Source organism: Zeugodacus cucurbitae, chromosome 3 (genome assembly GCF_028554725.1).
Source record: "Zeugodacus cucurbitae isolate PBARC_wt_2022May chromosome 3, idZeuCucr1.2, whole genome shotgun sequence".
NCBI classification, from domain to species: domain Eukaryota; kingdom Metazoa; phylum Arthropoda; class Insecta; order Diptera; family Tephritidae; genus Zeugodacus; species Zeugodacus cucurbitae.
In genome coordinates, this window is record NC_071668.1 from 73,248,446 (window position 1) to 73,263,959 (window position 15,514).

At 33.3% G+C, this 15,514-nt stretch overlaps 1 protein-coding gene across 1 annotated transcript in view; it reads left to right on the forward strand.

Moving 5' to 3' along the window:
* The first annotated feature begins 2,263 nt into the window (after window positions 1-2,263).
* Aper1_10 (protein obstructor-E) overlaps window positions 2,264-15,514 on the forward strand; it is a 42,141-nt gene continuing 28,890 nt past the window's right edge. The window contains exons 1-2 of the mRNA XM_011190118.3: window positions 2,264-2,401; window positions 4,123-4,180. Of these exons, the coding sequence (XP_011188420.1) occupies window positions 4,141-4,180 (40 nt within the window). The 5' untranslated portion in view covers window positions 2,264-2,401; window positions 4,123-4,140. The remainder of the gene's footprint in view (window positions 2,402-4,122; window positions 4,181-15,514) is intronic.

Here is a 15,514-nt window from a genome sequence, read left to right on the forward strand (position 1 = left end):
AGGAAGGTGAAAAATAGTAAAAAAGATAACATTTTGACAGTAATGAAAAAAGAACTTGCACAGACAAGTTGTTGTTGACTGTCGTTGAAGGCGAAGCAGTTCAAGTTTTTTTTTATATATATTTTGTGCGCTTGTATAGATTTAGGTGTTTGAGTGTGTGTGTGTGTAATTGTCCACACTTACATGGTGCTAGCTTGTTTTGATAGCGGTAATTGAAAGTTGTGGGTGCTACTTGTTCAGCGACTCTGTTTGGTGGTCGCGCTTATAAGCGGCTTAAAAGAGTGTATGACCCAAAGAGGCTTTACAACAACTTATTTTGGTCGATAGATGTATGTGTTTGTTTGTTTTTATGTGCTCACTGAGCGATTACAAAAGAGTGCAGAGCTAAGGCGTGAATGATTAGATACTTGTTTGTACTTAAAGTTACACTGAAGAGTGTGTGAGCTTAAGTTAGTGAGTCTATGACAAGTATTTCTTGAGTACTTTTGAAACTGTTGGGAAGATATACGTCTTATGAAACATCTGTAAAATTATTGCTTTCAGATATATGTATATATTAATTTTTATGATACTTCTCCGTCAGTAGTATATAGATCTTGATGAACTAAGTTGTAACTTCAAACTAATACTTCTAATGTTACTGAGAGCACTCTACAGTATCGTCTTTCGTTTACCATGTCCATAAGAGCTTGAAAACAATGATAAAACCAAGATTTAAATTGTCCGAAATCCCAGAAAAATTATTAAGAGAGGGTTAGAAGATCATGATCAAGCCTTTTAGAGGTCTTTTTTTCTCATCCAAGATAATTCATATTTTAAATCCGATTTAGGTACCCCAGCATACAAAAAGTTGGTTCAAAATATATAATTAATAATTACAGTCACTCCTTAGTATCGAAAACTACATAGCTATAACTTTTATAGGATATAATTCGTCATAAAAATCCTAAATACCTTTCTACAAGCATTTTTAGAGATTATTACACTGATCTGTCTTGGAAGTACAGTATACACGCTTTGAGACTTATTCTTTTATCCACAAAGATTATAAATTTTCTTAATATCCCCACAAAAAGTCTATAACTATGATTTTCATAACATGTAACAACTTTTTTCAAAGTTATGCGTAAACAGCCGGCTTGTTTGAGAATTATAAATTTATAAATACAAACATATATTTTTGTAGTACAACAATTATTTTTAGTATAAAAGTAGTAGATATGTATATCCACAAAATATATATATACTCTCTTAACTCGCTCTTCGTATATTTATTGCTTCTCTCTCTCTTTTTATCATAAAAATTCAATTTGTCCATTGAAATTCATTGTGTGTATTGATTTCAGGTTTGACAACTCAATTGCGCTGCTGAATTGAATTAGCTTTGCGCATGCGCATGCGCAGTGCGGCTATTATGCACTTTGCCAACTATTGTTTTATACAAGCAAGAAAAAAACAATAACAACAACAATAACTTGAAGTAAGTTACAAATACGCTACCGTTGTGGAACTGGGTATGTTAAAGTTTTAAGTTATTTGAATGTGTATATGGTATATATAAGTAGTTATATTACTAGGCTGGGTCTACTTAAAAAGAAAAAAACTCTCTTGGTGTACGATATGGGTATCTACTCAGTTTTAAATTTTAATCTAAACTGTATGTGCTTCTTAATCTACATTTAGCTAAGTATTTTGTTTAATTAATTATTATACCAGTTGATTATACCAGTTTGTTATATACCAGCTGCTTATTTGATTCATCATTCTCGGAGATTTATATACTTATATTTAATTATACCAAATTATTCATTTATACCAATTGATTATACCAGTTTTAAATTTTATACCAGTTCTTAGTTCGATTCACCATTATAAAATATTTATATATATTTAATTATGCCAGTTGTTTATACCAGTTTGGTTACTTGAACAAACAACTGGTATAAATTTTTAAACTAAAAGTAATAAACCCTGCGTTATAGCGATTCGACTGCAGCCAGTGTAGGGTACTACTTTACTTATACGCCAGTATTCTGCAAATAAATTAGCAAATAAATCGCATGTGTTTATTATTAACCAGAAAAAAAACTTGGATTTCTTGAAATTTTAGTTGTACCGTTCATCTGCTTCAAGATTTTCTTATACATATACAAAAAAAAAAATTTAAACATAAAAATATTTAGTGAGTGTGTGTGTATGCATACCTCCTATACTGGTACACATGCGTCAAAGCGCTGCCAAACAACTGAGGCCAACGCTGAAAACATGTATTTAATGTGGTGAGAAGTTGGTGGCGGCTCCTAGTCGTGGCTGGTCTGCGATCGCTGAGTGTGGGTTAGGGCTTGCAAGAAGTGTACATAAAAAGTCGAGAAAGAAATATATAGATAGAAACGTATAACAGGTATGGCAAAGCAGCCACGTCGAAGAATGTTGAAAATTTCAATAAAACTAAATTAATTCGAAAATAAATTAATGCAATTAAAATAATATTAATATAATCAAAAGAGTAAACATTTGACGTATGTGTATGCGGTGTTAAAAATAAATTAAATTCAAAGAATTGTTGAATAAACTGTGTTGTGCTAATGAAATGTGCAAAAAGTTTTGCCACGAATGCAAAATTTAATTATTCCTACATTTTTAATAGTAAATTTGAAACAATATTTAATTAAAACGCCTTGCAGTGTTATGCAATTTTATAAAAAGCGAAGTGTTAATTATTGATAATTTGTGGTGAAATCAAAATTTTGTGCATAAATATATTTTTTTTTAATACATGTAAAAGCATTCCTTGTTCAAAAGCATAAATATAATGGATGCGTTTTTGATAAAAAAAAAATATTTTTGTTACATTCATTATGCATTTGCATAATATAAAAGATGCGTTTTTGATAAAATTATTTTTTTTTAATTTTAATTTGATAAAACCAAAATTTTCATTTTCATAGTTTTTTTTATATTTTTCAATATTTTCTTTATTATCGTTATATATAATATACAATTTTTAACTTTGTAGTAAAACAATATTTTTGTTCTAATATCAATAAAAAAATTTAAATTATTAAAAAAAAATATATTTTATTTATGATTAATTTTTTCTCGAAATTTTTTTCAATAAAAATAAATTTAATATAAATATGTATATTTTCCTTAAAAAATTTTTAACAAAAATATATTTTTATTATTTTTTTTTATTTATATTCAATAAGTATATTTCAATATTTAATTTCTTTTCTGAATATTTCAATTTCTGAAATGTTTTAATAACAAATCTATAATTTTGTTTCTTTTAAAGAAAACCTCTAAAAAAATATATCGATAAAAAAATAGTTTATAACCAATGAAAAATTAATCTTTAAGAAAAATAAAAAAAAAATATAATACTTTACAGTTACTAATTTTATTATTTTTTTGTTTTGTGAAACAACCGTTAAAAAAATTAAAAATACTTTTTTTTATTAATTTTCTAAAAATTTAAAGATTTGTAAATTTTTTTTCCATGATTTGTAAAAAAAACTTATTTTTTACACAAAAATTTAGCACACCAAAACTCAGCTCTCTCTCTTTATGTATTTTAATAAATTTTTACAGTTAAGAAATATTTTTTTATTCACTGAAAATTTTTTTATATTTTTTTATGTCAAAAGTGCGTAAATTTTTTCCAAATAAAATCAAAATATGACGAAGAAATTTTTTTACCAAATTAATTAATTAATATAATTATTTTTTTTATACAAAATTGAATTCATTAGAATATTTTGATTTACGTTCAGAGCTATTTTGAGTTAAATTGCAAAAAAAAATATTTTATTTTTTGATCCAAAATAAATTGTAGAGTGTTATAAAATATTTTTCACACAATTAAATTAATTAAAAATCTCTAACACGGTTAATCGCAATTAATTTAAAAAAGAAAATATTCTGTACAAAATAAATTCTTTTCTTTTATTAAAGTAAAAAAAATATTGCAAACAATAAAATTCCGCATTAAATACCACGAAATATTTAACATTTTAACCATTTTCATTTATTTGCTTGTGCAATAAATTTTGATTTCATTTTACAAACCGCTCGCTCAGCTCAATTAAATAAAAAAACACACACATTTATAAATCGTTACAGTGTTGCAGTATAAATAAAATGGCGTTTTTGAAAATTTGCATATTCGCCATTGTTGTTGGTAAGTACATGGATATATACAAATACAATTCACAGTGAATTTATACACACATATCACTTATAAAAAATATATATAAAAATACATACAAATCAACAGCTTTAATTTGCAATTTGAATAATTTAACATTGACAATTAACTAAATTTCTCTGCACTTACTTATATATATGTATATATATATTATATTGTATATATATATTGTATATATCGATTTAATTATATATGTAAAATGTCATCCAACTGCATGTAATTGCATAAATAATTGGAGTTAATGAGTGAGTGATTGCTTAAATGTGTAATGAGTAGTTTTAATGTAATGAGTGTGAATATGTGATAGGTCAAAGGACGATGTACTATATGTGAGTTGGAACACGACTGCAGACTACAGGGTTTGAGAATGATGAAGGGTGGCAGGTAATCTTCAGAATCCGTCACAATTCTTAGAACTTGGTGTTATTAGCATTGGAAAATGATGTTCAAAAACATTTTAGCTGATTGACAACTGTTATATTGTGAATACTTAAAAGTATGATGGGTATCTTCCATACGGACTCTCTTTTGGGAAATCCCAACCCAAATAAAAAATATGCTTCAATAATCTTTCATATTTTTGGTTTTTAAGAAGTCTCAAACTTTGAGTTTTGAATCATTTTTTTTATAGAAACAATAAGTATCTTATTCTAGAAAACTTATACAAGATTTCGAAAACAGTCGCTGGACCTTTAAAGTTGAACACAAAATACAATAGTACATTTAATATAAACCGTTATCTAATCGATATAATCGTTCTTTAAGATCAGTTCAGTATACAATCTGTAGCGAAGAGAAACGATTAGCATTGAAATACTATTTAGAACATTGAAGTAATTTAGCAAGTAAAATGAGTTGACATGACTTTGACTGGGTTGGTCTCAATATGATTCCTGTACATGTTCGAAATTGCAGAGAATTGTTCTGGATCTGGCAAATTAGGCGGCTTAGTCATAATTTAATAGGTTGTCTCCCTTCCGCTTTTTTACTCGTTATTCAATGCTTTATAAAAAGTGTTACAGTGTTTGGATTTAGTTGAAATATGCGCCGTTTCGTTCGATAATCTGTTTCCATCTAGACGGCAGCTTCATGTTCGCAGTAGATGGTAGAATTAAGCGTCTGGCCATATGGGAGCAGCTTATAGTGGATGATTCCCTTCCAATCCCACCAAACACACAGCAAAACCTTCCTGGCCGTCAATCCCGGCTTGGCCACTGTTTGGGACGATTCACCGGCCTTCGACCACCACCGTTTTTGCTTGATATGTGATTAATTTTTGGTCGCCAGTCACCATCCGCTTCAGAAATGGGTCGAGTTCGTTCTGTTTCAGTAACATATCAGAGGCGTTGATTCGGTCCAGAAGGTTTTTTTGCGTATAATATTGCGGCACCCAAAATCAAGTTTTTTTGTGTATTCAGGCTTCTGCAGATGGTTTAAAATGGTTTGGTGACTAAATCTCATCTCCTGGGCGATGTCACGAGATGCCACATGCGGGTCTAACTCGATGCTTTCCATGATTTGATCGGTATTCGTCGTCACAGGTCTTACGCCGGCTTATCCATGGTGTCGTTTTCACCCGCTCTGAATCGTCGAAACCATTCCTCCGCAGTTCGAAGTGATAAAGTATCATCCCCCAAAACACCATTAATCTCACGGAACGTTTCTCTAGCGGATTTGCCTTTAAGGAAGGAAATCTTTGAAATAGCGCGTGTTTTGGCGTTAGTGAACTCCATGTTTACACGTCTATAACTGTTGAACGCAATATCCAAACTAATCATGCCTAGCGTCGTTTTGTAGGTTATGTCAAGACCGTTCAAAGATGTATAGTATTGTCAGATACGAGCTCTGTAGCGCTTTATACATAGCCGCGAAATTCAAAAGACTGAAAGACGGAAGGGAGATATTTGCAAATCTAATATATTTACATTTCAATGCTTCTTCGTGGACTTCCGAGATATTTAATCTTTATTTTTTTCTGGTGTTTCGGAATATTTTTTGCTTTATACGAAAACTCTCGATCAAGATATGTTGAATCGATCCTTAAACAAGCTTGGAGAGTTCGGAAATTCAACAAATTAAAACTTTTCGAGAGTCTGAGTGATTTTATATTGCCGAAACACGTGGTAAAATAGATAGAAATAAATGTCGCTCTAATTTCTTTCATTCTTAGAAGAAAAATGTTGATGAACAACATCTCAATGATATCATTTTTAAATTTATTAGTTTCTTAATCTTGTTGTTTAATTTTCTGCATATTCTGTTCGCCACTGGTCTTTTTATGGCATTTAATTAATAAGACTTATTTGCCTAAGAGTAGAGAAATAATAGATACGAGAGACGTCAGTCAGACAATCAGTCGATATGTGCATAAATCTTCATAAATTAAGCAACATTCGACGTCAGCATACCTTAATTCACTTTCAAGCAAGACAAAAAGTCACATAAAAAGAAAAAAATCAAAAAAATAATATTAAATGATAGCAATAGCATCTAATACCTCGTCTATATGTATGCAAACAGGTTGACGATGTGTGAGCCAATAGTTCTGACACTAAGTTATCGCCACAAAATGAACGGTACTTTAAGAATAAAATAAAAGCAAATAGGAGGGAATCATATTACTCTCAATCTATAGAAACAACCGTTAAGTGAACGAAACCTTCATATGTAACCGCCACAATTTGCGGTTAGCGCCCACGAACGCCTTTGAAGGATTTCACTTGTCTCGATAACAATTTGTATTGATTTCATCTAATAACTGTTATCGACACTAATCAACCGTTATTATATGCTGCTGTGCTGTCATGAACATTGCGTTGATGCCACTGTCAACACAACTATCTTCCTCCAGCGCCTCAGACAACATATTCGGCTTGCTGCAGGCATCATCCGAAGTTACATGAAAAGCCATTGAGCCATCAACCATTGGGAGACGTGCTATCAATAAGCCATCAATAGTCGTCAAATTATAGCTACTAGTTATCAAGTCTTACCGCTTTAACGTTACTCTTTATGTCGCTCGCCGACTGATGCCTTTATTTAACGTGGGCTTAGCGACTAGCTGGCTGGCTGTGGGTTTGTCGTCCGCATCTACGCACATTGCCATGCGTGTGCCTCAAACCTGTCTTTGCGCGTTCGTTTGCTTTGATTTGTTATGAAACCTGATGCTGTCGTCCAGCTGCTTTGTGGTAACAACAACAGCAACAGCAGCAGTAATGCTTGTTGAACATGGCATGACCTTAAAAGTGAAAGTGATTTTTGTTGGTAGTTGGTTGTGTCTTTTTATATTTGTTGTGTTGAGTTGTGTTGTTGTTGGTTGCTGTTTGTTTTTGTTGTTTATTTGTTTTTGTACTAGCGCCTTGTTGCTGCGATTTTTGCTACTTATGGTCTTTGGTTTTCAAGCATTTTATGTTGCTTCACTCAAACTTGTTTGGCATCAATATTGTTTTTGATGCTGTATTCGTTGACAACATGTAAATATTGATAAAATCGCTGATACTTATTTAATATTTTGTCACTTCTTGTTTACTTTGTTGCATAAGTCATTATATATATATTTCAGTGGCGATTTAAAGCTATTTTTGTTTTTAATCTTTTCTGTGCCTATAAAATATAGATGCTTGTTCAAGCCTAATTTATCGATTTTATCTATAAAAGTATTTCAAGACTAGGCCAGAACTCATCTAGAGAAATTAGTCATTTTGGGAAAAGTTTTAACCCTTTATTTGAGAAAAAAATCTTTTAGAGAAGTTTGCAGCGACAGGTTAGTAGGATCTACGCAGATCGTTGGTCTTGAATAATGAAGACGACCTCTGATTGGTCTGATGTCCTAGAACATTTGTATGCATATAGAAGAGCAAAGTAATTAGTTACTTCCTCAGAGGATATTCAGTCTTACTATCTATGATCTATGTCTCTTATAGACTGAACGATCGGAATCAAGGGCTTGTATGGGAATCTTCCGCATTTTACTACATATCTTCACGAAATTTGGTGTGAGTTGTTGTTCATAGAAATAATTTAATCTCCGAAAAAATTGTTCAGATCGGTTCACTATAGCATATAGCTGCCATACAAACCGAACGATCGGAATCAATGGCTTGTATGGAAAATTTTCGCATTTGACGTGGTATCTTCACGAAATCTGACATGGATTACTGCTTAAGGTAATACCCGGCTAAAAACAATTAGTAAAATGTTTTCTTTTTTTTTTACTTACTTTTTCTTAAGTCTTTAGATTTGCTTAAACACATAGTTACTAAAAGAAATGCACCTGTGAAGGGTATCTTAGCTTCGGTACAGCTGAAGTTAACGTTTTTTCTTGCTTTTTTTTAATTTTAATAGTAAACAATCCATATTTTCTAAAAACGTTAGCTAGTACTGGAAAGCTTATAAAGTGTTAATGTTTCATCAGGTTATGTTTTCCAGCCATCGCTGAGTAAAATATTCACAGATAGAGGTTGATCATCGGAGAATAGTCACTCGCCAATTAATCTACTTTTTCAACTTTTCAAAATCTAAATTCAGTATTTTAAGAATATAAAAGGCTAAGCTTGAACCATTATAGGAATATCCACATCCCAACCCTTTCTCTTTTCCAAAAAAATGCTCCTCCAAATCACTCCAAAAATGTTCGCGATTGTTAAGAAAATCAAAAACTCGAAAACCATTCCGTAGCAATTAACTCACCACACCTCAAATGGCAGCAACACTTATTGGTCAATTGAAGAAGACTGCCAGAAGTAAAACGTGTGGACACTATGCATGCAGAAGAGCATGCAAAATGGAAAATTTTCGAAGGAACGTAAATGTCTGCGCCGCTTTCGCACTTAAAATTCCAAACACGCCCCGGCACATAGTGGTCAGCAAGCCAAGTCATATGCACATACTACTCACGCATATATGCAGACATATGTACATATAAACACGAATGTGGGTTTATGAATGCGGCGATTTACACGTATTTCGGGTTCGTTGCACAGCTATTTACCAGAGTTATTGATGCATTCAAATGATATTTCGTTACATACATATCTACATTTGTATATGTAAGTATGTAAACACCAGCATAAGTCCATATGTCCATAGGTATGTTAGCGGCTGCCGAAAAAGTTGTAAAGTTCGGTTCAACTTGAATTGGCAATCGAGGTCGTTCGCTTTGATTTTATGAGCTGAGTAATTTGCAAAATGGGTCAACGGAAAATATTGATGCGAGTGTGATAAGCATTGTATATAAGTATATGTTTAATGTTACTACTTTTTCGTAATAAACTTTAATTGACTTCAAATGAAAGAAACGCAGAACAGGTTTCAAATATTTACGAGATTCAAGTATTTATTATCGAACCTGGTACTCCCAGTTTTATTTATGCGTATATTTAGTTACCTCTTCTAGGTTATGTATAATCTATATTCAACTGTCCAATGGTGTTAAAATCCATATTTTCTCAGCCGCTTCAGATGCAAACTAAGAAATTATATATAAATTTGAATGATCTGTTGTATTTGGATATTTCGAATCGTTTATAATGTTTTTGCCATTGTAACTAGTTAATATAATACAAACTAACGAACAATTTGTTTTGCTTATTGTATAATATAAATAAATTAAGGATGCTCTGCTTGTATATAGCGGAGAGTCTGACTACTGCATGAGGTGGTGCGGCTTTTTGCGTTTTAGTCTTTCTTTGCTTTCGCTTTGTGCGACAAGAGCAGAGCCTTCAGTGTTCACATGGTGTGAAAGTCTTTCCATGTGAGATTTGGCATATTTATGGATTGCTACGGCAACTGAATCAATTCCGAGATCGCGTTCAAGGTCTTGGCGGCGAATGTACCAAGGTGCATTGACGGCGCATCTTAGGTTTTTGTTTTGAAATCGTTGGATTTGTTCGACAGTGTTGAGCAGCCCCAAAGTTGAATACCATAAGTCCAAACTGGTTTGAGTATTTGCTTGTAAAGCAGGACTTTATTAAATATGGATAGAGCAGAGTTTCTACCCAATAGCCAATACATGTTTCTGTATTTTATTTCTAATTCTTCTTTTTTCTTTTTAACATGTGCGCTCCATCTAAATTTTGTATCTAATGACATACCCAAATATTTCCCAGTATTGTTTTTTGTGAAATGACTATTAACTCTTATATGCCAATCAGTTGTTAATATAGAGGTCCGGGGTTGTCATTGATACAAGTCAGTTCGTATCTGGCTGAATCAAGCATTAGAAGTAAATGTTTCAATCTTTTCGATCCAAGTTGTTCCACAGTGTGTTTAAAAACAGTCTATAGAACGTATGTAAGTCCATATGAGTGTTAGCCTCCACACCTTATGTATTTCAAACATAACCTCAAATTTTTGTTTAAAAAAATCTCATACACTTGCTTTTACAAGAGGAAACAGTTATATATTCAAATAAAGAATGTTCTGAAATAATTCCGGCTGAGGAGTTAGATTGTTTAGCTGTCTACTTGATATCTTTTATCTATTCGGTTACAGCCTATAAATACAAATCTCGAGTATTTGAATTCTTTATAACCAGTCCTGACTTCTATAATTTCTAAAATTATAGAGGAGATCTCTCGGAAAACAGCATAAAACCATGGAAAAAATCCTCATTTAAATATATAATGCTTTGGAAGCACACCACATTGTTCCCTCTTTGGAACTATACTCGGAACACCCTTAAACGATAAGCCGATCTATTGACAATTCTGCTAATGGTCTCAACATTACCTGCTTCTGTCAAGTCTATTCGACATACTTGAATTTCTGAGTCTTCTATTAGTACGTTTATGCTTCATTTCTACTCGGTTATATTCTACATGGGTAAAGCCTATAAGCATAAACGGCAAATACTCTACTCGAGCTAAATTCTGAATTGAATTCAATTGAGGGCTGCCACGTATTTATAAATTTGTCCGTATTTTCCAGATATAAGGGGTGTGCGGCATAAATCGGTTGAGAAGTGTTCGGGCAGAAATGCATGAGCAAAACCGACCACTGACCGACCCAAAAAAAAAACGTTTTTTCTACGAAAACCGACTATCCACTCGTCGAAGTTTTTGCAAAAAACCGGTTTTCGCTACACCATCCGACTACCCACAGTGCCACGGGTGGGCCACATAAACACGGGTGCCAAAAAGTAACGAATAACCGGTTACTGTAGTACTACACAGTGGTAAGTGGGGTGGGGCTTTTTAGCGAAAAATTGACAATACGGGAACCCTGTATATGCAATTTGTCAAAACAATATACACCGGCACAAAAAATCAGCTGATTTGACGTTAAACTTAACTCTAAATCCGTTTAAGCATCCGAGTTAACTCGTCTACATACGTAAAGAAAATGTGTATGTTCTATCCGAGTAGATCATTTAATCGTGGTGAAAAAGTGTTTATGCATGTGGGTTGAACTTACCCGTGTATAATATAACCGAGTAGAAGTGAAGCATAAACGTAGTATATGTGTGGAACCAATATGACCGAAGCTAAACCCCTTTAGAAGTACACCCCATCGTTCCCTCCTTGGGACTATTCTCGGAACACCCTACCTACATATTTGAATTTCTGAGTCTTCTATGTGTGGATAGATGCCATGCTAAAACTCTTGCATTCTCGAGATTTTCTGGTACTTTTACCATCAAATAGATGGCGTGGAACTAAGGGTCCTAAGGGTTCAACTTTTTTTACTTTAGCAAACCATATAAATGTGTATCTAATAACAAAGAATCATCTTGTCATTAAATGTGGAGCGTCGTTATGTTGAAACCTGATGTCAAAACCATCATTCAATTCAGACCCCATAATATCTCAATTATCAGAAAACTTCCGTCGATCTGCTTTGTACGTCTAACTGAAATTATTTTAGTTTAAACTAACAATTCGTACACCTCTAAACACCATATTATACTTGTTTATTATTACTCTTGCTGTAGTTGTAAAAGATTGTCTACCAACGACAGCTACTCGTTCATGTCTTTATACCTTGCCTTTCTATTAATTACTGCTACTGCTGTTGTTATAATTATATTTCATATTTTTAGTTTTATTTTTTCATATTTTTTATAATCACACTTGTTGTTGTTGCGAAATTGCAACATTGTCGTGTTGTGTTGTCTGCCTTTCATGCCAACATTGGCAGCACACTGACGTGTCGGCGAAAGGCTTGGCTCGAGTTTCTTCAGCTGACTTTGTTGGTAGCGCAAATGCTGTTGACATTGTTCATTATTGCTATTATTTATTTACTTTTATGCCAGTAGTACGTTCATTACTGTTATTGACTTGCTGCATCCGCGCGTGTGTATTTGTGCGCTTGAGTCATGCACTAATTATTGGCAATGTTCGGCACGTCATTGAAGCAGTTCAATGAAAATGTAAACTCTTAAATAGCAAAATGCACCTGCTACAACAACAACAAAAATGTATATAAAAATACAACAACAACAATAGTACACTTAAAGTCAGTTCAATTACATGTAACCTGATTTTGCACACGATATTGACATCAATCCACCACGCCACTTCATCCATATGCGAGTAAGTGAGTGAATTTGTGTGTATATATTTATATGTATGTGTTCATTTTTCTGTTAAATATCTACTTTTCTGTGCATTTACGCGCACTATCTGTATGCGACGACATACAGCCTCCGGCTGACATCGGTTCACCTTGAGCAGCCATACATTGCATGCTCGTTTGTTGTCTGCTTTTGGAGAAGGCGTTGCGGAGCCTTTAACCTTCAGTTTCGTATGTGAGTGTGTGTGCAATTTCGCGGAAGTTGCTCGTGTATTTGCTCGTTTATTTGCGCCTTTAATAGTAATGAATGGTGTCAAAGCTTTGTACCATGAGCAATGAGTCGAATGTGATTTCTGTCACTGAGCAAAGCCAAAAGTCTGTAGGCAATTCATAGACGAATTTTCGTGAACAATTTTGAATTATAGTATGAACTGGTTCCTTAAAAAATGTTCACATAACTCTAGGATCACTTCTTGCAATTCCTGTGGTCTGGAAGATATACCGATATCGGTAGGCTGTAGATAGCTTACCTCGGAAAATAATCGTCTTATCGTATCCGAGATAAAAAAGTTTACAATAGTCTTATCAAATATGGGAGCATATGTTAAATTTGAGATTTTTAAATAGTCAGAGATTCATTAACACAATCGTGGTGTTCTTAGGTCGAGTACTTTTTGTTCATCGATCTTGACAATATTGATCATATTTCATCTACAATTTTTCAAACAGAAAATTACTAGAATTTCGTCTCACTAAAAATCTTCTTCTTGCTTAGATATTTATTTGATCTGCCATTGCAACAAATTAGTTGTTTATTGGATGAATTATCGCATTTGGAAGTCTAGGAATAAAATGAATTTTAGTCATATCAGCTGATTTTACGAATCGTGAGCTTACTTATGCTCTCGCAGTTACCTTACTCTACCCTTTCTACTAAGTCACATACATAGTGAGATCCGCCTATATATAAATGATCAGTATGTTGAACTGAGTCGATTTAGCCATGTCCGTCTGTCTGTCCGTCCGTCCGCCTGTCTTTATATATACGAACGAGTCCTTCAGTTTTTATACTCTCGCAACAAATGTTGCTAAAGAGAGTATTATAGTTTTGTTCACATAACGGTTGTTTGTAACACCCAAAACTAAACGAGTTAGATATAGGGTTATATATATCAAAGTGATCAGGGTGAAGAGTGGAGTTCAAATCCGAATGTCTGTCTATCCGTCCGTCCGTCCGTCCATGGCCCCGCCCCCTACTAAGTTTTTTGTACATATCTCGCAAACCAATAGAGCTATATAAACCAAACTTTCTGCAGTCGCTTTTTCTAGCCACTTCCTAATACAGTCCAAAAATGAAAGAAACCAGATCATAACCACGCCCACCTCCCATACAAAAGTTAGGTTGAAAATTACTAAAAGTGGGTTAACTCACTAACGAAAAACGTCAGAAACACTAAATTTCACATAAGAAATGACAGATGAAAGCTGCACTCAGATTTTTTTACAAAATGGAAAATGGGCGTCGCCCACTTATGGGTCAAAAACCATATCTCAGAAACTACTCGACCGATTTCAATGAAACTTGGTTTGTAATAGTTTCCTTACATCCCAATGATTTGTTGTGAAGATAGGCCAAATCGCCTCGCAACCACGCCTACTTCCTATATACCAGAACTTTGAAGACGATCTGAATCGTTTACATTACAATATATAAAGTTAGTACTAAAGAAGATATCGGTGCAGAACTTCGCACAAATACTATGTTATTAGTGTGGCAGCCCCATTCTAAAAATCGCCGAAATCGGACTATAGGTTTTTAAGGCCCCATATATCGAACACGAGGACCTCGGTGCTTCTAACCTAATATTATGGTTTCCAACTTTCAATGGACTTTATACAATATGTATGACGAATATGTGGGTCAAATTGTGTATTATATAATATAAATAAAGTTAAATAAATAAATTGCGAGTGTATAAAATGTTCGGTTACACCCGAACTTAGCCCTTCCTTACTTGTTAAGAAATCGTTTTGAAATTTTGCAGATGTTATTTTCTCTTCAAGATTTCATTTGTCGGAACTGCCGATATCGGTTCACTATAGCATATAGTTGCCATACCAACCGAACGATCGGATCGGATCAATGGTTTGTATGGAAAATTTTCGCATTTGACGTGGTATCTTCACGAAATTTGACATGGATTACTGCTTAAGGTAATAATATAATCTCCGAAGAAATTGTTCAGATCGGTTAACTATATAACCTTAATGTTTCTAGCAAACAACGCGGCTAAAACGAATTAGTAAAATGTTTTCTTTTTTCACTTACTTTTTCTTACGTCTTTAGATTTGCTTACTAAAAGAAATGCACCTGTGAAGGGTATATTAGCCGAAGTTAACGTTTTTTCCTGTTTCAATTGATTTTGATCAAAATTTTTGGGAGAGATCTCTAAAGTCAAAACCAGTTTCCTCAAGCATAGGTGTTCCGATTTCTTATAGTCTGAGTCCAAGTTCCAAGTTTTAAAGGACACCATTTCGTATTACCATAAGTCTCATAAAAGTCGGTGAGTCCCTCCCAGCTTCCAATTTAAAACATATTTTACCTCAAAACTTACCAAAAATTCTAATTTCAATCAAATGCATCAACTTTTACTCTCAACTCAATGGCAATAACTCACTACAAGCGCTATCCTGAAAATATTTGCATAATATAGGAGTATACCTGCACTAGTTTGTACTTATATTTTAATGCCATCAATTATTGCCAATTAAGTGAACTTTGCCTAATTGCAACAA